The following is a 27435-nucleotide window of genomic DNA, read 5'->3' as shown; positions in this document are numbered from 1 at the left end:
AAACATAATTGTTTGTAAATTTACCTCAGATTGAAATATTGAAAATTTAAGTTGAGTCCATAAATATACTAGCCCGATCTCCCCCCCCCCCTCTCCCCCTCCCCACGGATTAGTTTAATTTTATGATTTTGGGAGAAAACATTTTGGTAGGTAATCATTTTTTTAACTATGGTAACCCCCCCCCCCCCCCTCCCCGGATTAGGATTTTCATGATTTTGGGAATTAGGTGGTTCTTTTTGTTTTGCTTTTCAAGATTTCTGAAGATAAGTCTAGCGTCTAGCCCCCCCCCCCCCTTTCAATTTGCTTCCGACGACGCTGATAATCGAAAAATTCAATTCAATGCGTTATCCTTAACAAAATATTTCTGCATTTAAACATAGAAATGCAGTAATTTACAACCAACAACGAGTTTGTAGTTTATGATTTTTTTTAACTAGAAGACAGAATTGTTGCCAAAGGCAGCGGGCATAGCATACTACATGTAGGTATCTGTCCGAAAGTCCAACAAATTAATTATTGTCAAATACGTGTCTCAAAATTATGAAGTGACCTTTCATTTATGTCACAAGCACTTTGTTAATTTTGGCGTCTAGACATGTTCATGTACTCAATACTCGCAATTAAACCTACGTAAATTTGTTCTGCAATGATCGCTACCTTCATAACCCGCATTGATCATCAAAGAAAGCAGTTTATTGTTTATACATGCATGAATTTACATCTTCCTTTTAACAAATAAATAGATTGATTGTAAAAAGTATTCAAAAATCACTAAATTACTAAAATTGTACATCAGTATGCCTATAAATGTCACATCTGCGGTGTATGTAAGGTCATAGTATTTAATTCAATGAAGTCTTGCTCAATCTTATCAAATAGAGGATTGTCGCGGAGGCCTACGTCTACGTTATAATTATATGTAAGTTCGATGTCGGGAAGGTTTGCGACATCATTGCAAAAATGGGGTAAATGTTGGACAAGTACATGTACATGTACATGAAGTTTACCTTTGTAAGACCTAAAACCTAAGATATTCAACTAGCAATGACTGACGCAAATAAAAATATAATTATCACTTAAGTGACATAGATGGCCTTTAATGAAAAACGGAGTATGGTATAGGAGTGGAGGCATATCTTTAAAGTACAGTATAATTATCTGTATTCATTATATTTTAAAACCTACAAACAATCTACATGTCATTGAGTAGATTCAAGGATCCGACTTTGATCACATTGTATATACTTTTATGAATAAACATCACAATCATACATAAGCAAAATAAATTTCGCCAATGTACAATAAATATAATTCCAATGTATAGGCTTTTATTAAGTTAAAAGTTTATAAACAAATAAAAATGTTGTATTACATGTAATCTTCTACCCACGGTCCATAGTTTTACCCACGGTTTATACCTTCGAAAAATGAAAAAAAATATCAAGCAAAGAGTCTTTTTTAAAATTCTCAACAAAATAACACTTACTGTAGATACATGTAACTGTCTACTGGTTTCATAAATTAATGGTCCCAATTAATATGATTTGTTTGATAAAAATGTTCTGTTAATTGTTGATTCTCATCTCATTGATCCTTAATATACACACTTATAGGCACACTTCTAATGGTTGCGATTGCATGCCCCAAACCCAATCTTCTAAATCTAACAGTCTGATGTTTTATTATTACAGGAGGTTTTTTAATGTGCCATATTCTGTTACTTTAACTTTTATGTTTGCTTCTTTCACTATTTGTTTTAATAACTAAGATGAGGCCACATATAGGCAAGCATGAATGCATGTTCCAAACCCAATCTCATTAAAAATATTCAGTGTTTATAACTACAGCAGGTTTTTGATGCGTTGTTCTGTATCCGTCACCCTAATGTTTGCTTCTTCCACTGTCCTCCCAAGTTTCGTGATTTTCTCATCCTGATCATCCATTTCCTGCTGAACTCCAAGAGCCATAGACTTCAGATCTCCCAGAATGCCGCTTAGTTCAGACACTTCCTGGTCACTTACAATTTTCTTTGAAGACTGAATTGAAACTTGTGATGATTGGTCCCATGGTTGTATCGGTGCATCTGATTGGTTGTTGCTGGTCATGTGATCACCAGGCTGGTTTATTTTGATTGGTGCTAATCCTGGTTCTGTTCCTTCATTTTTCTTATTAAAAAGTTGTTCTGAAATCGGAAAAATTATCATATCAGAAACCTTTCTATAATAAATGTAAACTATCTACATGTACCGGTATGTGTACTGTACAGTACTGTAAAAAGCAGAATTCTGAGTTTACTTTCTGTTAGGTTTGGTCTGATCGGAACTGTACATATCTTTTACCTTAGAAGTCTTAAGTTATTACAATTATAATAAAGCTTAAAGAACCCTTATTGGTAACCACAATCATGTAAAACATTGTTATTTTCGTGAAGAAGTGTACAACTTCTAAACTTTTAGCTCTATTACAGATAAAAAGTCAGATTCCTTGGCCGATATTGGTCCATAACAGCAGATGTACAATGTACTTACTGGATTGACTACAGAGACTACTGGATGTAGCTTTCAGAGGTTTTACGCCGTACGACTCTCCTCTGAAGGCATCCTGGGAGTACTCCACCTTACTGCGCAGTCTGCAATCCAGAATCCCTAACACACTGTAAACAGATGTAAACACAAGAGAATAAGAGATGTCCGCCTCGCCAATCTGGAATCTAGTGACCGTGATTTCCCAGAGACTTACGACGCGAACTCGGGAAATTCCGTTCCACTTGTAGCAATGCACAAGTTTTTGTCTGTCCGTCATGAGATAGACTCCGTCCTTGGCAATCCGAAAGATACCCAGGTGTTGCGCGTTCATTTTGTTGGGTTCTAGTTTTGTGTAGAGGACCTCATAGTCTAACTCTTGGGAGAGGTCACACTCAGTGACCATTAGGGGGTCATTGGTTTTGTACTCCTCTGGGACTGACCACCTGCCGAACCAGGATTCCAGTCCAGAGACGAGGTTTTCAGCCACGTCCAGGTCCGAGTGAAGGTCCATCATTGTAGCCATGGCAGAGTCTAATTGGTGACCCTTCAAAAAGAATTCAAAGCTACAGTACCAGTCAGACCCAACCTAACACCAGAGTATTAAACCCCAACTAAACCTCGGGTTAATTTTTGGGTTTACTTGGTGTTTACTCTGGGTTTACTTTTTGAAAATTTGGGTCCACTTGGGGTTTACTCTTGGTATTTTGAAACTGCTTTTGAGGTCAACTGTATGCACTGAAGTGTGAAGCAGACTAGTATTTTAATCTTACTATCCTACTGCCTGTAATTCCTACCCCTTGTATATTCCGAATACACACACAGTTAGCGTCTGCTTTCAGGGGCATACTTTTGGCCGGGTTTACTCTCTGTGTCCACTTTGGGTTTATTTTGGGTTTACTCTGGGTCCACTCTAGTATTAAACCCGAAGTAAACCCAGACTAAACCCAGAAAGTAAACTCAGGGTTTAGTTGGGGTTTACTTTCTGTTAGGTTGGGTCTGATCGGTATTGTAGTCTATGGCATGAATACGGGAATAAAAGCAATATTGTTTGGAAGGAAAAAATCACAGTAACTAACTGTTTTATACTTCTTCCAAGTAAAATTCAACCCATGTCAGTTCTATGGCAGTTCCAACATTTGATTTTATAAAAGTTGCATTTCCTTACCTGAGTAGTTAGCACTTCTGCAGCATTCCTGAGCGTTTTCTCAGAATCCACAGCAACAGACAGAAGTTTGCGTCCCATTTCAGTTCTTCCCTCTGATTTTGTTGCTTCTATTGAACCCTTCTTTTGCAGCAGTTTTGACTTCAAGAAAAATCTGATGTATTGCACAACTGAGTAAGCATCGTTAAATGAAGAAAACCAGTGTTTTTCGCCATTAATTGTGTCCACCACAACAGCTCGGAATATAAGTCCTGTCATTGACTTCTTGGCTTGGGCAATGTCTGAATACAGAATGTCGACAGTGTCTTCTTTGTCTGTGGTAAATCTCAAGCCTTTTCCCATTACACAGAGATTTCCGTATATCCATCTTCTGCTGCTGTTGTCGTAGTAGCAACATGGCCATGTTTTTATGATGTATGTCTCTTGGCTTTGGGTCTCTGTCATCATAATATCTTATGCAGGATTTTGAATCTACAAGTACGGTATACAAACTATCAGTTTATACCATGTAATACTGTCTGGTTTACCTAAAATATATGTTATAAACAAATTTATTATTTTTTTGTCATTAACATGGGGACCTGGGTAGAAAAATAAATAAGGCTACGTACACGTACTAAGTATATATTGAAATCCTAGGTGGTACTTTCTAACCTTGTAAAGTGTTTTTCGTTCTTCTTATGCCCTGTCATAAGTGCTTCATTTATAAATATTAATGACTATCATACTGATAGAGATAACTACAGTCAATCCATATGTACACAAGCAATTTTACAATACACGTTCAGTAGAAGACCATACCACTTCTGGTCTTTGTTATTGTATATTAAAAAAGTTTATGAAATCTACCAAAAAATTGTTACCCACATCAGCGTTACACATTCCTGATCTTAATCCCCACGATAGATAAGTTACATGTACTATAAATGAAAACGTTAAAACGTTTTTGTCAACATTACGAAAATCCTACTTTCATTTTCAATTTTGGAATTAGAGTTATCTTCCTTACATTGAAATTTTTTTTTATAATGTCCCGAATATGTATAGCAAATGACCTTATTAATTTCGAACTTTAGATACATGTTTTTTATACACAAAACTAGTATATTTAAACAATGTAAAACAGCAGATTTGCCCATTTAAAACTTTTCCATAATTACATATGTAATAAGGTTGATAGGTACAATCATATATTCTGGGGGCATTTTTTTTCTATCCTAAAGTACATTTTAGATCTAAAAAAAAAAACAAAAAAACAAAAAAAAACAAACAAAAACGTCTGAATTACCGTTCTGATTTAAACTGGGCCCTGATTTAAAATTAATTTTGAATTAATTTTTTTTAATCCATACATTTCTATTCCTTGTAACAATAGTGAATGATAAATTCAATGCTTCATCTACATATGACTGTCAAGAATTAAAAGAAATGACTGCTAAGTACGCGACGAAAGAAGAAGAAGAAGAAGGCAACTAAATAAATCAATATGCGATAAATTGCCAGGCACTGCTTTTAATATTTTAAAAAATAAAAATAGAATTTTTGATCTCAAATCGTGTCCAAGTCCCTTTAAAAAAATTCTTAATATTCTAGCTCCGAAAAGAGGCTGGTAATGTACCTTGAATTTTGGGGAATTAACAGGTTTAAATGTTAATAGATCACAGGTGCTTGTGGACTGGACCATGCACTACCACCCCCCCCCCTTTCTATTTTTTTTTTTATTTCTTTTATTAATTATCGTTAACAACCCCTTATATATGTCTCCAGTCGAAAAATAAAAGAAATATCACGACTCGGTAGCATTTTATAATCACACTCGTTTCCCCTATATTAATAAAATATCAAGAAAAATTATATAAAATTGAGGAAAGTCTCGATCGTGTGTCCTTAAATATTTGCTAGATTAATCTATTAATTTAAAAATTCAACATACTAGTATTCATATAGTATATTACCATCTTCACAACGTCAGGGCTTTGTGTTTACAGAGCTCCACATAGAATGATTGGAATATATTAATGTGATGTTCAATCCGCAATTCTTGTGAATACATGTACATGTATCACATGCACACCATGTACACTGTACATGTAGCTAGCTAAAATTTATTAATCAGACATTTTAATATTTTTTTATGTATACAGTGTATAAAATGGTTTACTGGTGCATTTTAAAATTTTTTGATTTACCAAAATATTGAATAATAAACTCAAGTTACAACCGAGATACAGAGGTAAGAATTGATTGTTATGTAAACAAAACTCGAGTCTTATAGTTGTTTACAAAAAAATGTAATGTAGAGAATTATCATTTCTTAGACAAAATGGCATGTAAAAATCAATTTAAACTAATTCAATATATTCATAAATACTATTATCAACAAAAGAAAGACACATTTGATTTAAACTTACACCAATACAACACATATGTAAAAAATGACAATATTCGAGCTTTGTTTACAAAACAAAGAATTATGCAGATGAACTCTGTATCTTGCTTATATCTTGATATTTGACTTTCAAATTTTCATAGCATTATAAACTTCTATATTTATCAGTATAAACATTGAAAATGGAAAAATAAAATTTGAAAATTTTAAGTCAAATCGTGTCCATGCCCCTTTAAAAAAGCATGCAAAATTCATTTGAATGCTTATAAATAAAGTCATATTATGTATTTTTAAATTTAAATGAACACTTTATATATGAATTTAAAAAGTATTATATAACTGACATGAAAATATAATTATGGAATTACTTAGTGAAAATCTTTACATTGTGGAGATAGGACAAAATAGAAAAAATGGAAGATAGGTCGCCCCTGACCTTAAGGGATGGTTTTACTTAATTTTGTTTACAATCCTGCACAAAGAAAATGAAAAAATATATCGTAAATTGCGAAAAAAGTGGAAGAACCACCCCCACCTCCAGACCACATTTCTCGTGCCTGCTCAATATAGGCAGTGCATGTGTTGTGTACGAGTACTGTAAATCGAATGCATTACAATTACATGTACTTGTGTTTATTCTCCATACAGCTTTTTACATCTCTAATTTAAACTTTGCCTTTTAGTTTGATTTTGTAAATGTAATTCAGATTTAAGTGCACACAATGAAAAAATACAAGAACATTTGACCCCGTAAAGAAAATGTCGAATCAAAATTCATACAAAGCAAAATTCACCGGGGGGGGGGGGGGGGGGCAGTCTTGGAAGAATTTCATGTGAATTCTCTACTTTTCAAATGTCCTTTGAATGTTTCTTTTGCGATAGTTTTAACATAAATTGAGACGGGTGAAATTTTAACAATTGTACTAATTATTATAATAAATATTAACATGTATAATTAAGTCGCATTCATATAAAAAAAAAAAAGAATTAAGAAAGATGAGCATCTGATTCGATTTGGTCAATGAACATTTGAATATCAATTGAGGAATCTTTTTATTTTATTTTCTTTTTTAAAGAGATACGTGCATACCAATTGTATATCCATGCACGCGGCGCAAAATCTAATATAACTTGGGCTCAATATGTAACATTTTGGAACATGTGCAATGCATTTAAGAATTATTGAAAAATGAAACCGAGATTTCATTAGCACACGCACTTTTATCAGACAAAGACACTGGAATTTGTAAATTTAATCCGTTGTTCAATTTGCAACTACGTTTTTCATATACATGTACTTGAATTTTGTGTTCAGATTATATATTTTAAACGTATATTTTAATTGTTTATATTTTTATTAATAACAGTTACATGTATCAAATGAAGAAATCTTATATCCTGATTTTTCAACAATAATGATTAATTAAATGTACTTGCAATAACTTGCTTTATATCGCATCTTATTAATTCAATAAGGTGATTTTATCATTTGGGACATTATACTCTTTACACTACACCTCAGATACGATCGGGTTCGACATTCATAGAAATATTTCTGACTTTGTGAAAATATCATCATGTAGCAGCTGTTGACCAATTTTGAGGAAAAAGCAACACCAATTATTTACCTTTTTTAGTGTAGAGATAAATTGATCAACAATATGACGGAGAAAATACTCCCAGTTGATAGTAACGTCCATGAACTGAAATTGGGGTCAAGTTTCGACCCAAGGTCCCGAGTTGCGTTTCACTCCTTTCGTTGTAAGTAAAATCAATCACTTTAAAATACCCACCTCTTTATCATATTGTATCTATATATACGATTTTATATGTGTATGTTTTATAAGAAATAATGATTAACGTTTTTAGATTTCTGGAAATATGTATTTCTTAAAGCTCAACCAGAACATATCAATGCTTTAACTTCAAAATGATATGAGAGTAATTTGATATCTTATTATGATGTCAAATTTCTGTTAACTTACATGTTAATGTTACAAAAATGTAAACTATCAATTATATCACTACTATACAGATGATTTCATGCCGGCCTCGGTGGATACCACACAGCAAGGGATCGTAGATGTTGGTGAAGGGAACCAGGTTACGGTCAGCTTACCACACGTAGAGGTAAATATCACCCCAAAAAAATAATTTCAACAAAGCAAGGGGTTTTCTCATTTGTTTTTCAAACTAAGTCTAGCATGTCCAGTGACTGTGTCAATAGAATTTGGAAACCTGATGCTTCTAAAATGATACATTTCGAATTGTGAAACTTTTTAATTCGGAGTGGACTTCCTGGTGACAGTAGTTGAATTTGATTTTACTTTCATTGCTTTTTTTTGGAAAAATTAAACCTGATGTTGAAATAGGAAATAAAGAGCAAAAATTGGAAAAAAGTAGTTGACTTTCAAATTAAACTTGGAATGAGTGATAAGAGGATGAAAAAGAAAGAAGAAGGTTTTTGCCCTTAAATTCAAAAGTTGTTTAAATCTCATAAAAATACACATGTACCATCTTGAACATTTGTGTATATAAAGTACCAAGTTAAACACTTTTATCTTGTTACAATAAATAGTTATGACTTAAACATTTTGGCATATTTCTAACTAAAGTTTGGTAAAAAATGATGAAAAATGGCTTATTTTCTAATAGTTTTTTGAAGAGGAAAATGTGTCCACAGCCGTCGCCCACAACGAAATTCATATATTTTATATGATATCACATGTTTAGTTATAGTGCGAGTTTCATTGTGGGCGACAGCTGCGGACATATTTTTCTACTCAAAAAACTACTTAGGAATTGGAGTGTTCTGCTCAGTTTTATGAAAATTACAGGAAAATGCATTGTTTGTGACGTCACAATTAAACTTAAGGAAGTCCAATCGGGTAACTATATATAGATTCTTAATGTATTGGTATTCTTGTGTAAATAAACGTTAATACATTTCAATTTCTTGTAATATCTTTAAAAACCACTCTAAAACAGGGCAAAATATGATCGAAACTGTACCTAGTTTTTTTTAGGAATTATGGCATAGTTTTGGGACAGCTTTCGTTTCCTTGGCAGCTAAATGTATCATTGTAAGAAGTTAAAACAAAGAGAACTGCAAATGGATTACAGCTAAGCTAAAATTACAAAATTGAGGAAGGGTTAATTAGATATAGTTTATATGGAGACTTAATATAAACTTCACGGTGGCAATTTAAAAGATCTTTTTCAGTCACTCAAATACAACCTAACATTATGATTTGGGGAGGGGAATTTCTGTTAAGTTTTAGCTAGTGTAATTTTAGGTTTTAGGAATTAAGATGAACCAATAATAAAAGCATACTTTAAACAATCAATGATATTTTTTCTTTTAATCAGGGTTCTGGCACATCCCATACAATGTACAAGGGCAACAAACGCCCCATCCCCAAAGAATGTGTCCTCATCATTGACCATCAGACTGGGACCTTCACCCTGGAGAGACTGGCCAACACTGTCAACTTGAAGAAAACAAGGTGTGGATCAAAGTTCTGTGTTTGCTAATAAATGCATAATCTAGCTTTAAGTTAATACCGAGCGCAGCGAGAAGTGGGCGAAGACCGCCTCGCGAAGCGAGGATTAATGGTAACACGTATATATAAGAAAATCAGTGAAAAACGAAAGTTGAATCAGGGGTACTAAGGCCTAAAAAAAATTCTTCCAGCCATGGGCGCCGCCATATTGGCAGCCATTTTGTTTTTTAAAAGTTAGTTCGATCATTGATTGACCGGCACTTATCAATGTTTATTGCCCCTAAAATCGATTAAAATGTTCCAGTTTTTCAATAGAAGGTAATTTGAATTACAAGAAATAAAAGAGGACATCAGATAAGTTTCAATAGTGCTTCAGTAGAGAAACACGACTAGATCTATGTATGTCTTATCAAATTATCAAATGGAAAATAAAAACATTAACATCAAGGAACTGATCTTTTGGGTACTGAATAAAGTATTCGATTTTATTACCGGGGCATTTATCTGAACTAAAGTGATAAACAATGAAAGAAGAAATAAAAAAGTTCAGAATAACATAACTCTCTTTGGCTATTTCCGAAGACAAAACGTGTACGTTTTACGTCTGAAACATGACGTCATAATTAGACTGAGCACGCGACGTTTCGTTAAATTTTAGCTAATGATTTGAGTAGGCAACCAGGCGAATCCTACTATGTGCGTTTCAAATAAATTTTATTCTACAAAAATCAAACTGTTAAATCTGCGCTCGGTCCAACGGTCACACCGTTTACATATTATTATATAAATAGTGCCTGTTTGGGAGGGTAACTGTTGAAATTGACACCCCTCAAAAACCATTGTCAACCTCCGCTTTGCGTCGGTTGACAATAGTTTTCTCAGGGTGTCAATTTCAAGTTATTGTTTTAAAATTTTAAACTCAGTAGTTTTCTCTATCTCTATTATATTCATTGGCCTGTTTGGGAGGGTAACTGTTGAAATTGACACCCCGAGAAAACTATTGTCAACCGACGCGAAGCGGAGGTTGACAGTGGTTTTCAAGGGGTGTCAATTTCAACAGTTACCCTCCCAAACAGGCACTATTTATTTTGATATACTGAATGTCTTGATTTTTAAGAAAATTTTACTGCATTTATATAGGAATAACGTGAATTCTACAGCGAACCGTACGTGCATAATTTTCGCGCATGTAACAATTTGTAATGTTACCCGTTGCTAAGTGCGTTGCTAACGCTGAGGGTAATAGAAAGGATTATGAACTGTGTCTTAACCAATCAGATTTCAGTATTTAACATGAAAGTATAACAAACAGTTATGTTATGTTTGTAAATTTGTGCTCAATGTTATTCTAATGTGTTTTTGCTCATGATTTAAATTTAAATGTAACTTTATCATTTAATGCTTACATATTATGTACAAGTGTATAATTATATACATAGTACCCAGAATTTGATAGCTTATTATAAATTTGCTTACATGCTTTTAAGAAAAAGGTTTTCATAATGTATTAAGTCTACGGTAACTTATTTTGTCAAAAGAATGGAAGGCAGTAGCAAGATCACACAAAACAGCCGACCTCTGACCCCTGTTGATATCAACAAGAGATCACCAGTCAAACAGAAGGCCTTGACCTCCACCACTCTCAATGTCAGCCCGCCCACCCCACAGGTGGAATCTCCCACTGTGACTCCGGTCCATGACGAGCCAAAGGCTGAGGAAGCACAAAAAGAGCAAAGTAAGAACAAAACAAAAGAAGCCATTAAAGAAACTTTTTCTTAATTAGAACCTTTTCCAATGGTTTCAATTTGCAAATTAAAAAAAAAGGGCTACATTTGATATGCATACTTATTTTCAATATGATTTAAACCATCTTTATCCTAATTATTAAAGCTTTCTAAAGAATTTCTATTTCTGGGGCGAGAAATGCACATTACCTCATCCAGTCCTTGAGGACAGATTTGGCATCAGTAGTTCTAATTTAAGGAGTAAAAATTTCCTCCTGTCTCCCTTTATTGAATGCTCTGCTGCATATAATTATGTTGTCTTTGTTTTTGCTCAATCCTCGTTATGTACATTTCTTTCTTTCTGTATTTTAATTGTGATGTGACTTCTGAAATTCCTTCTAATTATAGGTTGGATCGGTTTTATAAGCGACTCATCATCTAGTGACTCAGATAACTCAGAAAGTGACTCAGAAGATGAGTCTAAGTCAAGTACTGGTAAGTTTCTTTTAAAAAAAATTATCTAAATTTTCAATAGCCATCTCATATTAAAGAGAGATAACTGTATCAGTGAAAAAATTATTTTTTTGAAAAGTTGTCAAATGAGTCTTTATAGTCAGGTACATTTACTGGTAAACTTCTTAGAAAGAGCATTCTCCCCACAGGCATATGACATTAGGGGGGTTGGGTGGTCAACAGATTACCCATCTACAGGTCTAGCCTAAAATTTATGAAATGATTTCTTTAGCCATATTAAAACTAGTTATTTGTAAAGAAAAAAAAATACACATTTTTGTTTTAAGATTTGAATTCAGTAGTTTTCTATATCTTTATTATACAGAATTCTTCTTAAAGAAATTGATAAAGTTTGAAAAGGCCAAGACCATCCAGCACTCTTAAAAATGCTTTATTTTTATAGACATATATTCATAAATGATGATATTCTAACTTGATTTTCAATGGCCCTCTCATAAGACTGTGAAATATTGTTTTCTATTTGTTTTTAAAGGAAAATTTCTGTTGAAATTTGCCACGTTCGGTGTGCTAATATGGTGGACATTTTATTTTGATATATCTCTTGATTTCATCTCTTCTCAGCAGGAAAATCGAGCCAGAGTCTTTTTGGATCTCAGAATCAGCCTCTGTTTCCCTCTGTTCAGTCCTCGTCCAATATTCTGGGTAAGTATCCACAGTACGTCTGTCTTAATAGAGTTGATCCATGATAATGACTTTTCTATATTTGTGATCTTTTTCAAAAAAAATTAAATAATGCAAATTCAGCTGTTGCTTATTTCAAGAACTTTTAATAATTGAAAAACAGTCTTGCATAAATCATGTGTTAATGAAAAAAAATGAACAAGTTGAGATGAATTTCTTTTCTGTGAAATTTCAAACACTAAATGATATTAAGTATAGATGGTATATGGTACTGTAGTTTTTCTGATGATATTTTCATGGCATTATATGCATGTCAAAAATGGAGAGATTTTGATATGCATGTACCAAATATATCTTAGTTAATTTTTAAAGTTATCGCTCTGTTTCAAAAATAACAATTTTGCATTGGGTAATTAAAACTAGACCTGATGTTGCATGTACTTGTCACATTAATGAATTCTGCAAAATTCTTGTCATTGTAAATCGTTTAGAACTATTTTATTTATTTTTTCAGGTAACGACCTTGCTTTGAGTGACTCTGACTCTGATTAAGTGTGTCAGCTTGGTTTGAAATATTATTCTTACTTTATTTTGCGGGACACCAGGGCTTTGTTTTATATTAAAAAAAAACCCAGAGTGGTACATTTTTTCAGTCTCTTTTAATGAGTGTAAGTGAATATTTTTTTACATTTGTAATATAAATTATAATCATATCAAACAATTTCAATTCTTGTTAGTTAATTGTTATATAATTCCTTGATTATGTTTTACATTTGTAACATTTCGTGGCTTTTGAATAAGAAGCATTTGTAAATTTGGTCGTAAGTTCTTTTGTAAAACCAAGTCCTGGCATAAGGGCCATAAAACTTAGATGGGCTTACTTTTGATTTCAGTCTCACTTTTACTCAAGAAATATATGGTGGAAAAGTGAGACCGAGATCAAAAGTGAGCTTGTCTAAGTTTTATGGCATCAGGGCCAGGTCCTGGCATAAGGGCCATAAAACTTAGCTGGGCTCACTTTTGATCTAATTCTCACGTTTACTTAAGAAATACATGGTGGAAAAGTGAGACTGAGATCAAAAGTGAGCTCATCTTAGTTTTATGGTCCCGGGGCCAGGCTCTAAGACCATTAAGCTTATATGAGCTCACTTCTGATTAAAGTCTTGTCTTTAAATACAGAAAGGATAATTTTAATTTTGGGGGGGAAAGTGGGAATGGGATTAAAAGTTGGTTTAGCTCAGTTTTTTGCCCCTGGGGCATTGACTGCTTTTAGCTCAAAAAGGTTAAAAGAATTTTATAGTGGACATTTTTGATTTGTGTTGCTGTGCAACATACAATGTATTTGATTATGTGTGTAAATAATTACAACAAGGTCTCTTTGTGGTTCATGTTTAAAACAAATAAAATGTGTAATTAATGAATTAGTGGACTGTTATGTTATTTACATATTTTCAATGACATTTTTTTTCTATTTTTTATGGAAATTTGTGGATTGCAGTATCATTATTGTGTTGTCTCATTATGCTAGTCTAATTATGATAAAGCACTTTCATGACTTTGTTAGCAAAATATTTCTAACATATGGGAATTGAAATACATTCATATGTACATGTATGTCTTATGGATTTACTTATTGTAAAAGTGAAGATGTTTGTGTATTGTATTTATTGTATAAATGTTTTTTTCTCACATAACATTTCGGACAATTTTACTATACAGTAAAATACGCTTATAACGAAGTCCCAGGGATGGGCAATTTTACTTCCTTATAAGCGTAATTTGTTATATCTGTCACGTTTACAACATGTTATAAAGATACTGGGAATGAATATCACTTTGCTGTAAGTGTCAGTTTTATTATTATAAGCGAGTTGACTTTAACCATGTTTTACTGTATTAACAATTTCATTCATTTTTGAAAACCATCAATTGCATTTTCAAACTAGAATATTGAATGAATGATTCCTTGATAAATAATTTTTCCATTATATGGAAACAAATTGTATAAGTACTGTCCAAATGTTTATCTTTTTCTTTTGCACATTTTAAGTATTCTGTTTGGATTTTGTCATAAAATTTCTATCATTCTTAAATTGTTTTTAATCAACATTTAAATCTCTGTGATTTCAGTACACAATTTGATTAGGAGTGAAGAGCAAAATTCTTTACAATCAGGATATAATTTTAATTTTTTTTTTAATTTTTGAAATTTTAAACCACTCAAGCTTTATAAGGAAATCTCATCTCAGATCTTTTGTATTCTTTACTTTTTTTTAAATGCATACATTGTTTCTAAGGCATGCTGCATATAAATTAGAAACACATAAAAATTAAAAGTAAAATTACATGTAAGTTTTAGAATGATAATTGCAATTTAAAAAAATCAAAGAGCATTAACAACTCAAATACATGTACTAGTTACATTTTTCCAGTATTTGTAAAGATTACAACCATCATGAGTTTGATTTATATAAAATTTACATTGATATATACTGTACGTATATATACCGATAAAGTAAGAAATGAATGTGTAAAAGTCTCCATTGTCTTTCATGTATCAGGTGATGCCATTTGATGCAGAATGTTTTCTGTTGTGTAAAATAAACGAGTTTGAATTTGTTACATTGTTTATTTATTTCATGACTTAATTTTCTTTAAGCACTTTCTCTTCATTTTGATTCATACAATCTCTATGCATTAAGCATCGAACGATGCTTTATTTATAAATTTAATATAATTATACATGTATGGCGAGTGAACATTTGTCGGTGGGGGTGAAATAAGTTAAAATACTAGTGTATCCACACGCTTGGTACGTGTAGAGTTTCATAGATTTGCCGCATTTCCAAATATATATTAGTATTAAATTGAAGTTAAGTTAAATGTTGCGTGTAGGATGTTTAACAGTCTGAGATCACCATGTACGCAAATCGTTAATATCTGCCTGCCATCTTTGAAAATATTATCATGAACATTTGCGTTAAGTGAATTAGGAGTATGTTCTTCTTTAGTTCATTTTGAGTGTGAATCACAACGTATTCAAGTAAAATTATATGACTCTTGGCCTCAAGTGCATTTAGTAGTACGATAGTGTTATACCGGTATATATATACTCAACAACAAGGGCCAGCTATAGAAAATTTATTTTTTGCAAAACATTTTCTATATCTTATTGAAGCAAATGATAAAATTACCGATAATACATTTAACATGATCAATAAAAACTTCCATGCAATAATAAACATATGAACAACATGCAGTTGAAAAAACAAAGACAATGTCTATCAATACAGGACACCAAAGGAAAAAAATCCCAATCAGGACTATTATGGTTTTAATGAACATGATCAGTCCAAACTGTTGTTACTTTTGTTTTCAGCATCTTGTATGACCAACACTAGCCCCATCACTTCCCTGCTTGGATTTTGAAAACTTTTCATTGAATTTTAGCAGTTATCCTGGGGAATCCTTGACCATTCCTCAACAAGAGCAATCTCAAGTTCGTGGAGAGTGTTAGATTGGATTTACTTCAAGTTGGTATTTGTCTCTGGATGATGTCCCATACATGCTCTTTGGATTAAGGTCAGATGCTGGCCAATCCATCTTCTCGTTTGTTTTCTTTTCCAAATATTAATCGATCACCTTATCCATCCACAGGCTTTAAATCTCTCATTTGTCTTCCTCTATGCCTGAATCGCTCGTTCTCCTTGCTCCATACACACCTACGTCCATCATTGAAATCCAGACAACATATGGATTCATCAGTCTAAAGCAATCCTTGGATATGATTGATGGTTCCAGGTGACACGACCTTTAGCAATCTGGAGGCGACGATTGCGATGTTCCACGGTCAACGGTGGGCACAATGCAGGTTTTCTGGCACGCAATCCCGCATGCATCATGACGTCGGTTCTGTAAGGATTGTTAAGACACCAATCTGCGCACCAACTGACGTTGAGAAGATCAGCTTCAAGCATTTTAATGGCCCTTGCAGCTTTTTTGATGCATGGTTACATGTTAAAATGCAATAGTCTGCTAATATTATGCAAATCATAAATCATATTCATTTTGCAGTTTGCCAAACTGTTTGCAAGACAACCAATACCACAGGCATGTGGAGACCGCCAAACTTTTAGTTATAAAAAATCTTTCTCGTTTGAGCTTCCAGAGTTTGTTTGAGTAACAACTCATAAACATATACAGACACCAAAATAAGGCAAATGTTTACAAAAATCATAGTTTTAATTTTAAAAAAAATATCAAGTAGGCCTAACTGTCTTTTAATGTTATAAAGTAAATATTCCGAAAACTTATCGTCCATACACCTTAACCTCCTTTACCACCAAAGCGTTATTCCCCTCCCCCAGGTAATCGGTGCTCACGATTTTGAAGACGACATATTGACCCTCCAGACACTGATCACAATAAATATCAACCTTAATTAGGTAGGGATCGGGCCCCATGAAGTAATTACAATACTCCATGAACTCCCACTCATCCGTCATACCGACCCTCACTTCTACGTCATGAAGCCTTGGCCAATGTTCTGGAAAAAAAATGTAGATTTATATATACATGTAGTAGCAGTTAATATCTAATAAACACATTTATACTATATAACTGTTTTGGTCCCGCCCTAGAGTCAGAACTCCTACCTTGGGGGACATGAAATTTACAGTTTTTGCATCCTGGTCAACGTTCATTTAACTATAAATTCAGTTTTTCTTTCAGAAGTCCAGAAGTAGAGCAGAAGATGTTTGAAAAATGATCAATTTTTTTCCCATTTTTCACCTGCACTTATGGCCCCTGTACCTAACTGTATCACACTGAGACATGAAATTTACAATTTATGTTACCCTAACCCTAAAATGCACCATACAAAATTTGAAAAGAATTTGCTAATTAGTTTTCAAGAAGTTTGAAATGTTCAATTGTTAACACAAGTTGCACGACGACGGACGAAAACCGATGGCAAAAAGATTAAGTAACCTACAAACATGCACATCTTCATATAACTGAGACTTACGAAAATACGGTGCGTCCAAGATTCCAAATATCTCTACTCGGTCTATCGAAACATTCCGACCAAAATCAAGGACAAGATAGGGAAAGTCTTCAAAGTTTGTCCGCGCGTGCGCATTGTCATTGGTCGTGATGCCATCAACGGCGTATTCGAAGGGATAATCGACCATTGTAGAGCTTAGATACCCGGATGAGTGCAGGGCTATATTCTCGAATTCTTCCTCATCTAAAGACATAAAATTGGTGCACTTTTTATAAATTATATTTTATAAAGTTAAGTATTTAAATCAAAATCATTACGAATCTTGTCCATAAAAACAAACCAATTAAATCTGCAATGTAAAAGAGTATAGTGATTTAGACAGAACAAAGTTAAGTTTTATCCTTCTCCACGCCACGCAATTGTGCATTAATGAATTGAATTAATATGAATATATTAATATTCAAATTAATTGACAGACAATAGGAAGACAACAGTTTCTGATTGACTTCAGAACAATGAGTACTGTGGAATCATTAGAATTCGAGGTGGCTCAATTTTCGTGGTATTCGTGGGTAGTCATCACCCATGAATTTACATCCTCCACAAAACTAATTATAAAAGATTTAGTTTTCCTACTGACACTGAAAACCGAACCATCCACAAAATTACATCCCCGCAAATATGCTTAAATCCCACAATCCACGAAAATTGACCCACACGAAATTAAATGATTCCACAGTAATCGATGATTACTGGCTCGAAATTCAACTCCCTCTCTTGGTTTGATTGTTTCTCTTCCAGTATTTCGCACATATGCCTCCTTCTTAACTTCTTTGTACCAATGATTATATAGAAAAATTCTACCCTGTCGTCCTTTCTCGTTCAGTTGTTTCCTATACCGTCGTAAATTGTATGATTGTACTGGCACAAAAGTGAGCTTTTGGATTCATGCAATTTTTCCGTTTTAAACGTTTTGAAGATACTCATTTCATAAGACTACTAGTCTATCCCCAACCCGCGCAAGCGCAAGAAATAACATATCAAATAGTTTTTGTATGTCGATCCAGGTGTTTTTGTCTATTTTAGTGGTACTTCGTCCAATTTTGTTTTTTATTAAATTGTTTAATTTTAACCTAATTTATACAAGAGTTCAACAAAATTCCTGTGTGTGTGTGTGTGTGTGGGGGGGGGGGGGGGGGGGGGGTTAGGAATATTATTGAATTTTTCATGGTTCACATATTGATACGTAAATTAAGGTTTACAACCAATTTATCAGTTGTATAAAACAGGGACATGATAAGTATATGAATGCGAGTGCATGTATATTTTCGTATAATTTATTTAAAGCTATACACGCTATAATTTACGTCAATTTTGAATGACAGTGAAAACGCATGCATTTGTCTACTTATAAAAGTTATCCTTAATCTGTAAATTACAATGGTGAATTCCATCTCGTTACAAAGATATAGATTTTTAATTGTTAATTTTCCTGCCAGGAAAATATACCTTTTCATGAATATTGATGAAGGAAGAGCGAAACCGACCTCATTGCGCATGTCCGCGGAGAACTAGGTGGTCGTTAATGTTTGCCTAATTAAATATCCAACTTGATTTTTAATATGCTTAACAGTTGTTAATTTGAAATGCATACATGTATAATGAGTAAAATACGTTTGTCATTCACGATACCCTTACTTCTGCATTAACACTTATAGGATCTATAAATAGCACATAGGGGAAAAACACAGGTCTACGTCATTTTTTTAAAGGAAGTATTCATATCTACTCACAGGCTTGTATTTTTTTTCTTTTGTTTGTACTCGTATATCGGACAAATTTATGCTTTACTGAAAATATCCTTTCCTTTGTGAAACTATCACAATTATGAATATGTTGACCCTTCACTAGTTGTGGTATGATAGACTAAATTTAGCTGTCGATATCACGTGATAGATTGATATTCACGAGGAGGCATTACTTTCCTGGCAGGAAAATAAATATTTTTTATTGTTTAATATTTGATATATTTGTTACGTGATCGAATTGAGCATTATAATTAACAGCATAAAGGTAACTTTTATTAGTAATCAAACACATACATTTTCCCTTTTATTCAAAATTGACGCAGATTATAGCGTGTATAGCTTTAAAATCTAAATATCCAGTGAACCTATCCTACATATAACGTTAATTTGTCTACCCGCGCTCTTGATAATTTCGCTCTGGAAAGTTCTTTCCATCAAAACTAAGTCAGTTTACTTTGTTTTTCATTAGTTATTTTGTCAGAAAAATAGGAATAAAGTATTACTTTACACTATTTGAAAGCAAATATAAAACTCAAGCTTATAACACAAAAGTGGGCCATAACACTGTTATTAGAAAAGAAAATTTCAAAATATTAGTTTTTTTAAAAACTTGAAATTTTCCCTCTAACTTTAAATCTGTATAAAGCTTTTTTTTAACGGAAGCAAATATAGCATAGAAATCGCCACGATCATCGATCTCTTTAAAATATAAAAAACTAAACAACTTACAGCATACGATGTTTCCCGAGTGAAGAATAATTCTCTGCACAGGCCCAAAGCAAACAGTATTTCGTGGCGCCTGAAACAAGAAATTTAAAATTTCACATCAATGTTTAAATGAAATTTCCATTTGCCTGATTTTTTTTTTGGGGGGGGGGGGGGGAGTGTGAGCAGATCAACAGAAAAATACGACCTTTGAATCAATCATTTACTTTAGTACAATCAAACTTAACTCAAACAGCAATATGATATTACGTTTCATTGACCATTTCACCAAAAATGAATAATATAGAAAAGACTTGTACGTGATATGAATGGTTTAAGAAGAAAGCTTTTTCCGAATTATCTCAGAAAATTTCAGGAAATATTTTCATCATAGTACTATACACATCCAATATTCTACAGACGATATTCAAATGATTACAAAATGCCATACTTTTTTCTATTTTGGTTGCCTGTTCGGGATCGGAAGTTAATTTAAGTAAGGTAAAAGTTACGTAAGAAAATACTCTATATCCTTTTTTTGCGTGTCACGGAAATTGCGAAAATACGGAAAATATGAAGGATTTTTAATTTGCGTCAGTCATTTTTTGCAATTTTAAAAGTGTCTTATGGAAAATGATAAAGGATATAAATTCTGTATATTCAATATTTTGCGATTTTAAAATGATCGCGAAAAATGCGAAAATTAGATCATCACGAAAATTACCGGATGTACGGTAGAAGACAATAACAAATGATGACGATGACGTTACTCGATGAGTCTTAGAATATTTAAATTGATGAATAAATGTTCACTCACCCAAAAGTAATAATCACAATCTTCCTCATCGAAATTGAGATAACCTTCATCCGATTCTAGAAGTTCACATGTAAGGTGTATGCTGTCATATCTGACGTAATGACAAATGTCTACGTCATAACAGGTCTGGTGACACTGTCTGCGTCCAATATTATTTAGAGTTTCAAGGACTGGAAATGAGGCACCAAACGCGTCGTCGACTTCCATGTACTCGTCGACATCCGGGTCACAGGTCTGCGACATTGCGTCAGAAGGGCCAGACACTGTCATTATGTAAGCTACCATGAGCGTGGCTATCACATTCATTGTTTGTCATTCAAAGATATAACAATACTAAATTTCCGTTTTCGACCATCTTGTAGATATATTTGCTTGATATGTATGGCAACACTTTTTTGATTTTTTTATTCCAGAAGATGAGACAGCAAACCATTTCAATTTATGTGAATATTAGATTGATAATTAGAAAATACTAAGTAGATAATCACGTCGAATTCGAAGAATTCATCATTAAAACATGCGTTTTATTTGGAATTAAAAAACAAAATTTAGTTTTTAATGTGTTTGTACTAAAAGGAATCCCAATCGATGCATACATGAAAGAATAAAATAGGATTAGCATGATTAAATATTAAAAAACTGCCAGTGAGACTTTAAATTGATTCGGATCAATAAAGAGAGGATGCTTTAGTTAAGTTTAGGAAAGCATTACTTGTAAACTACTTTATTTTATGATAAATAAAGACACCAAATACGAACTATTTGGATTGAAGCTTATTTGAACAGGAAAATATGAAAATTAACTGTTTGAATTATTAAATTTAAATCCATATTTCAGTGATAAATAAGTATATTGAAAAACTGTAAGTTTTCTCCATGACAATATTATAATTTTATAAACTAAATCTAACTTCTAGACCATTAACATACAAGAGAGCTAAATGTTGAAATTATTAAATGTTAGTTTATATGTACAAAATATTACGAATGCTCAATGCATTAGCATTTAAACATCCCGATTACAATTATAACATACTTAATATTTTGCTAGCGAAGAACTTGACTTGGACTAAAAATTTACTCAAGGCTATTTTCAACCTTGAATAATAGGAGATTAACAACTGTTATTTTTTTCTCATAAAAATTCATATATTTATTCATACATGTATTTATTATTTAGATTGACGTGTGAACCTAAACATTATCAATTTTCTTCAGTCGATTACTTGAGTAACAGAAAGGCACATTGTCAAGATAGCGTTTTATTCAGAGCACTGACCACTTTGTACATAGTAAACCAAACCGGAATAGATGGTGTGACGTCAAAATAATTATTATTTTTTGGTTTTTAATACAAAAGAGTTCTATACATCCCAACCTTTAGTAAATGCAATTTCTTTAATTTTAAACGTGCATTATAGCTTAATTATGTAGTTTATTTTCAAAACAGTATGACTACTTGTGATAATTTAAACTACTTCATTAATTTATAAATAAAGTATGTGTTTGACTTTCATACTTAATTTTAGGTTAAATTCCTCACTTACCCTGACCTGAATCAAATAGAGCAAGCATTAGACACCCTTTAAAGACAGTATTTTTACAAAGGCGAAACCAACCAAACGCTTTTCGTGAACTTAGATTGCTCTCCCCGAGAAATGGTCAAGGACTCCCCAGGTTAACTCCCGAAATTTAAGAAAATAACTTAGTCTAATAGTTTTCCCATATTGATGAAGGGAATTGTTAAGGGCTAGAGAACTCTAAGTCACACAAAATACTAGTACATTAAAGGAAGTTTTGACTGTACGTTATTCTATACTTATCAAAACCCCAAAGTCCTGATAGTGTTTTCTTTGAACTCATGTACTGATTAATTTTCTATAGATTTTTCAAACTGAATGTTGCTCAGTTGTTGTTGTTTATTTTTGAACATTGATTAATGTATCATATTATTTTTTTGTTGCCACCCACTTTACAAATTATTTTGCACAAGTAATAAAATAAAATAATAAAATTTTTGTTAAGTGTACAATGTTTATAATTTCCTTTGTGCCTAAACATGTTTTGACAGTGTCATTTCGGGTGCGTTGCATTGTAGAATATCTATCAATAAACATACTTTATTACACATAATGATATATTTGCACTGGTGCACTTTTACCCTGTTTGAAACGTTTCTTTTAAAAATTTCAATATTGTTTAATTACAGATAGCAAATATATATTTCTTTTATAATTGATACTTGTGTTTTTAAAACCCTTGTATACGAAGGGCAACAGTTTGAAAAAAGATCAATATAATTAGCAAACCAAAGAACTTTTAATTGAGATTTAGAAAACAAATTGAGACAATGTATCGACCGAGGAACAATTGATATTTTTTTAACAACGTGAGATATATAATGATCGAAATAAAAAATAAAAAAGAACAATTATAGCATATGACCCTTTTCAACCACTCTAGTAGTCATTGCTCGTTCGAGAGGTAGGATGTGACCAATTACGGGAATGTGCATAACACACTTGTTTTAACATCGGTGCCTTATTACAAAATGGCTGAACACTTCTTCTGAACTATGACATACAATTAAAAGTAAAATCAGAGTTGAATTTCCAAGACGATTTTTTGTCAACTTTCAATATGCATTCTGAACCATGCGTCGGGAGATGTCTGTTTGCGATCATGGCGATTCTGATGGTATCTAAAACTATTTCAGCCGAAGTCGACTTCCGAATTATGACATATTGGAGAGTCGCCACCATCCCTCCAGAGATCGATGTCTTTTACCTTATGACATCACGAAGAAGGAGCCGAATCCAGTGTTTCTCACAATGTTTAGACAAGCAATCTCAGTGCATTGGAATAATCTACTACAAGACGCAGTTGCTTTGTCGTCTGCTCACTGCTGACGTCACAGATGCTATTGTATTTGAGGAAGAACTCGAACCAGGCATGGTGGCTCTAAAGAAGATCTATGGTAACTAAGTAGACAAATAATCTTAAATAATGCTTATAACTGTAATATCAAAAACTGTGGAATCATTAGATTTCGTGCATGGTGGTTCAATTTTCGTGGAATTTGTGGGTACCTCTCATCCACGAATTAACATCCTCCACGAATTGATAAATTAAGGTAATAAAGTCATATTTCTTTTATAGGTTTAAGCAAATACACGAAATTATGTCCCCACGAGCCTGCAAAATTTAAGCGATCCACGAAAATTCTCCCTCACGAAAATTAATGATTCCGCATTAAATTTAACTCCTTTTGAAATTTCAATATAATCCTTGATAAAAATACATTGCAACATCACAAACGCTTATTAATATGCGCCCGCCATATCAACCGTGTCAAGTTGACGTCATTCATCTGCATTTATGTCATTTAAACAAACATTTCTTTGAATTGCAGTACACCACAATTTTCTTGATTGTAATTCCTCTGACAGTGCCACGTTGTTATGAAAAATTATTGTTTTCATAATATATTTGTGAACACTCTGATATGTATTTGTAACCTTGTGACATATACGGAAAATCTGCAGAGTTTTGATCCTCTACATGTAGTTGTGTTCATAATACAAGTCCTTGTACTTCTTATTTCACTATTATATAAACATTTAAAAGCATAAGGATATTTATTTGTTTTTACAACCTTTTGTTATATCATTTTAATTTCCTAGAATCTTCTTTCTAGGTCAATTCAAAATGACAAATATGGAACATTGGTATTGCTCATTTATTATAATAATAGCATATCCAGGCCCCACCCTTACCAACATTCCTCAAGTCAAATCTTAGCCCCAAGTTAAAATTTTGTCCTCAAATTTATGTTCTTTTCTTTGAAGGATTTGAGAACCATTTTAACAAGACCTTGGACTTTCAGTAGGACGTAACTATCTATTCGTGCGTCAAAACAAGTTAAAAATAATGCGCTTTGAAGCGAAATTTGCACCGATTGCGTAGGCTTAGCTCAAAAGCCAGACAAATCTTGTTTATTTCAGAGAGCTATGGCTGAGTGGCTGACAATGAAATAGACTGGCCTACGTCACATTGCTGTTTAACACAACTAACAAAAGTCCAAGCTCTTGTTAAAATGGTTCTAAGTGATTTAAAAAATGGTGACGGCGAAGCCAGGTAAATTACTTTAAAAAAAGATATTTTGTGTCCCTTAATGTTTGTGATTGATTTCTTTTCAGTTTGTGAGTACGGATTCCACTTTTACAATGGACATTGTTACGGCCTTGGAGAATTTAAAATGACCTGGACAGACTCTAAGGTGAAACAAATAAGCTATAGTCGAAAATGTTTACGAAATATTTTGTGACAGACCTGTTTAAAATTGATTTCAGTTTGAATGTTTGTATACCATTTTGAAAAGTTATAATTTTTCATAATTGTTTGATAAACTAAATGTTTTAATGATTATAATACTATAAAAGAAACTGATCCATTGTGCTGTATGTTGAACACATAATTATATGGTGAATGAAATATCTATATGATGACAAGTATGCTTGATATTGTTTGATTGTAGTTTGTTATGTTGCAGATTGAATGCCAGGAAATAGGTGCCTACTTGACGGAAGTTGAGACAAAAGATGAGAATACGTGGTTAACAACAACATTTCTCCCACCAGCGGCCGATACAGGTAAAGTTTTTTTCCAAAAGCATTACAAGAAAATGTATTTTGACAATGTTATCAGATCAATATAAAAAGTACAATGTTGCACTAGTTTAATTAGCAGGCTTGGTAAGTGACAGGCAGAATAAAAATTTATCAAAATATTGAACTGTTGTGAAGAGATTTGGATATTCTGGAAAGAAAAACAGAAGAGATAATACAATTAACATGCACATAAATTGTCATTGCATTCACATCGACAAATTGGATTTTTTTTTTTGGAGGGGGGGGGGATTATTTTCTTTCATGATTATTTTAGTGTATCTTAAATGAAACGATTGCGGTTCTTTTCTGCCAGAGGTTAGGTGAGGTTAGGTTAATTGAAATCATTAAAATCCCATATTTTAAAAGGACATTACAGCTAATTTTTCTTATCTTGGTTATTATCCGCTTTAATAAACACAGTTCGATAAAACAATAGAAGTTGTGCTCGCGAGATATGTTCACATTTTTCTTCTAAAATGTAAAAGATGGCCGCACATCCCCTTAATGACACCTGCAGGTTCACACTACTTTCTCTCTTAAGATAAATAGTTTGCACTTGTGCTTTGTCTCTAACTCTTTTGAACATTTTCTTGCTAAATCTGTCGAAATTCAAGACGTTTCATCCTCTTGCTTACATGTAAAAGCCATTGTGAAATGTTTACAACTGATGCGCATGCGCAGTTGAACTAAAGGCTGAGCTTGGAGTACCGTCGGAAATCACACCTATAAATAGATTTTACAACGCATAATTTTTGGAATGCCCATACTTTTAACTTTGCAAGAAAAAAGATTTAGGTTGTGGAAAAATTGTCATTTCATTGTATTTGCTCTGGTGTCTCTTTAATATTTCTTTATCTGTTTTTCTCTAATACAGCGGAATGCCCAGATGCCTGGGCATGCTCTTCTTGGATTGGTGCTGAGCGTTTGAATGCGAGTGAGTTCTTTTGGAATCGCCATGGCAACATTGTTACCAATGCACCTTGGTATCCAGGGGAACCAGACACTCGGGAATGCGTTCACCCCCTGCGCTCTGCATTATGGGACGTTGATTTTTGTGATATACCTAGACATTATATTTGTGAAAAAGACATAGATGAAGTGTGAAGTTTTACTAGTGAATTTTAAAAAGATTAAAACTTAATCTACGAGCGAATATCTCGAAAAATGCAATGCCATAATCAATTATAATTATTAGTATCGAGACTATGACGAGGTTTCGAAAGTTCACGAAATGCTTTTGATACAACTGTTCCAAAAAACACTTTAATTTAATAAAATTTTTACCGCTTAAATACAATCTTAGTTTTGGATAGAGAGGAAAATGGAACAGTCATGTAGTAAAGATATCCAGAATCATAATGCATGTTATTACATGTTTATTAGTCTAATATTATACTTGATCACATGCTGTATTAGTACACATATAAATATTTAAAATAAATCAAGATAATGAATATTAGATCGAGTATAGTTTCTTTGTTTAAAAAGAAAGGCGCAAACAGATACATTTAAATAATCCACACTCTTATCACGCGGTTGTGGTATCCGATCCATGTTAGGACCTTGTTAAGATTAAATAAAGGAAACGACAACAACTCTTAATCAGAGAAGCTGACTTGAGCTTGCTAATTGTTAAGTCTGTCCAAGTTTTATCTTTTTTCTCCATTTTATAAATATAAATTCAGTTCTTACAATTATTTTGGTACCGAAACTGATATTCATTTAATAAGATTAAAACTTACAAGTTTTGAAATATCGCCTCTACCGTCAAAAAAAGGACAACGCTAAATATAGTTGGTCAACTGAAATTTACATTACAAACGACTCATAATATTGAAAATTTGAACAAAGTATTTAGAAAAAGTCCAAACGATCGCGAATTCCTGAAAAAAAAAATAGTTTTCATTTCTCTCAGATTCTCTTTGTCAAAAATCGAAATAGCAAACAAAAAAATCTAAGATTATTTACGTCA

The 27435-nt window shown here is 32.9% G+C and overlaps 3 protein-coding genes and 1 long non-coding RNA gene across 6 annotated transcripts; 2 read left to right on the top strand and 2 right to left on the bottom strand.

Moving 5' to 3' along the window:
- Positions 1 to 675: 675 nt before the first annotated feature.
- Positions 676 to 4686, bottom strand: LOC105320644 (synaptosomal-associated protein 47). Of its 2 annotated transcripts, none has more exons than XM_020064241.3 (4): positions 4551 to 4682; positions 3691 to 4158; positions 2529 to 3069; positions 676 to 2182 (listed from the first exon to the last, which is right to left on the bottom strand). In XM_020064241.3, the coding sequence occupies exons 2-4, from the start codon at positions 4132 to 4134 to the stop codon at positions 1842 to 1844; spliced, it is 1326 nt and encodes a 441-aa protein (XP_019919800.3). In that variant the 5' UTR covers positions 4135 to 4158; positions 4551 to 4682; the 3' UTR covers positions 676 to 1841. The 2 variants fall into 2 exon arrangements, with proteins under 2 accessions (XP_019919800.3, XP_011416959.3); XM_011418657.4 differs by having other exon boundaries at positions 677 to 2182; positions 4555 to 4686.
- Positions 4687 to 7608: 2922 nt separating this feature from the next.
- LOC105320669 (ELL-associated factor 1) lies at positions 7609 to 15077 on the top strand. 2 transcript variants are annotated; one of them, XM_034453827.2, is made up of 7 exons: positions 7609 to 7837; positions 8112 to 8206; positions 9446 to 9582; positions 11118 to 11314; positions 11712 to 11798; positions 12402 to 12479; positions 12973 to 15077. In XM_034453827.2, the coding sequence occupies exons 1-7, from the start codon at positions 7738 to 7740 to the stop codon at positions 13008 to 13010; spliced, it is 732 nt and encodes a 243-aa protein (XP_034309718.2). In that variant the 5' UTR covers positions 7609 to 7737; the 3' UTR covers positions 13011 to 15077. The 2 variants fall into 2 exon arrangements, with proteins under 2 accessions (XP_034309718.2, XP_034309717.2); XM_034453826.2 differs by having other exon boundaries at positions 7610 to 7837; positions 12399 to 12479.
- A 615-nt stretch (positions 15078 to 15692) lies between these two features.
- Positions 15693 to 20076, bottom strand: LOC105322866 (uncharacterized). Its single transcript, XR_010710386.1, has 3 exons — positions 20001 to 20076; positions 17485 to 17706; positions 15693 to 17004 (listed from the first exon to the last, which is right to left on the bottom strand). It is a non-coding gene; the product is annotated as an uncharacterized lncRNA (long non-coding RNA).
- Positions 20077 to 23260: 3184 nt separating this feature from the next.
- On the top strand, positions 23261 to 26876 carry LOC117683779 (CD209 antigen-like). The gene is made up of 4 exons (XM_066073808.1): positions 23261 to 23770; positions 24993 to 25072; positions 25346 to 25445; positions 26338 to 26876. The coding sequence occupies exons 1-4, from the start codon at positions 23434 to 23436 to the stop codon at positions 26565 to 26567; spliced, it is 747 nt and encodes a 248-aa protein (XP_065929880.1). The 5' UTR covers positions 23261 to 23433; the 3' UTR covers positions 26568 to 26876.
- The last annotated feature ends 559 nt before the right edge of the window (positions 26877 to 27435 follow it).

This window comes from Magallana gigas, chromosome 10, assembly GCF_963853765.1.
Source record: "Magallana gigas chromosome 10, xbMagGiga1.1, whole genome shotgun sequence".
In the NCBI taxonomy this organism is placed as follows: Eukaryota; Metazoa; Mollusca; class Bivalvia; order Ostreida; family Ostreidae; genus Magallana; species Magallana gigas.
The sequence above is the reverse complement of the archived record's forward strand: the minus strand, read 5'-3'. Positions and strand labels throughout refer to the sequence as shown.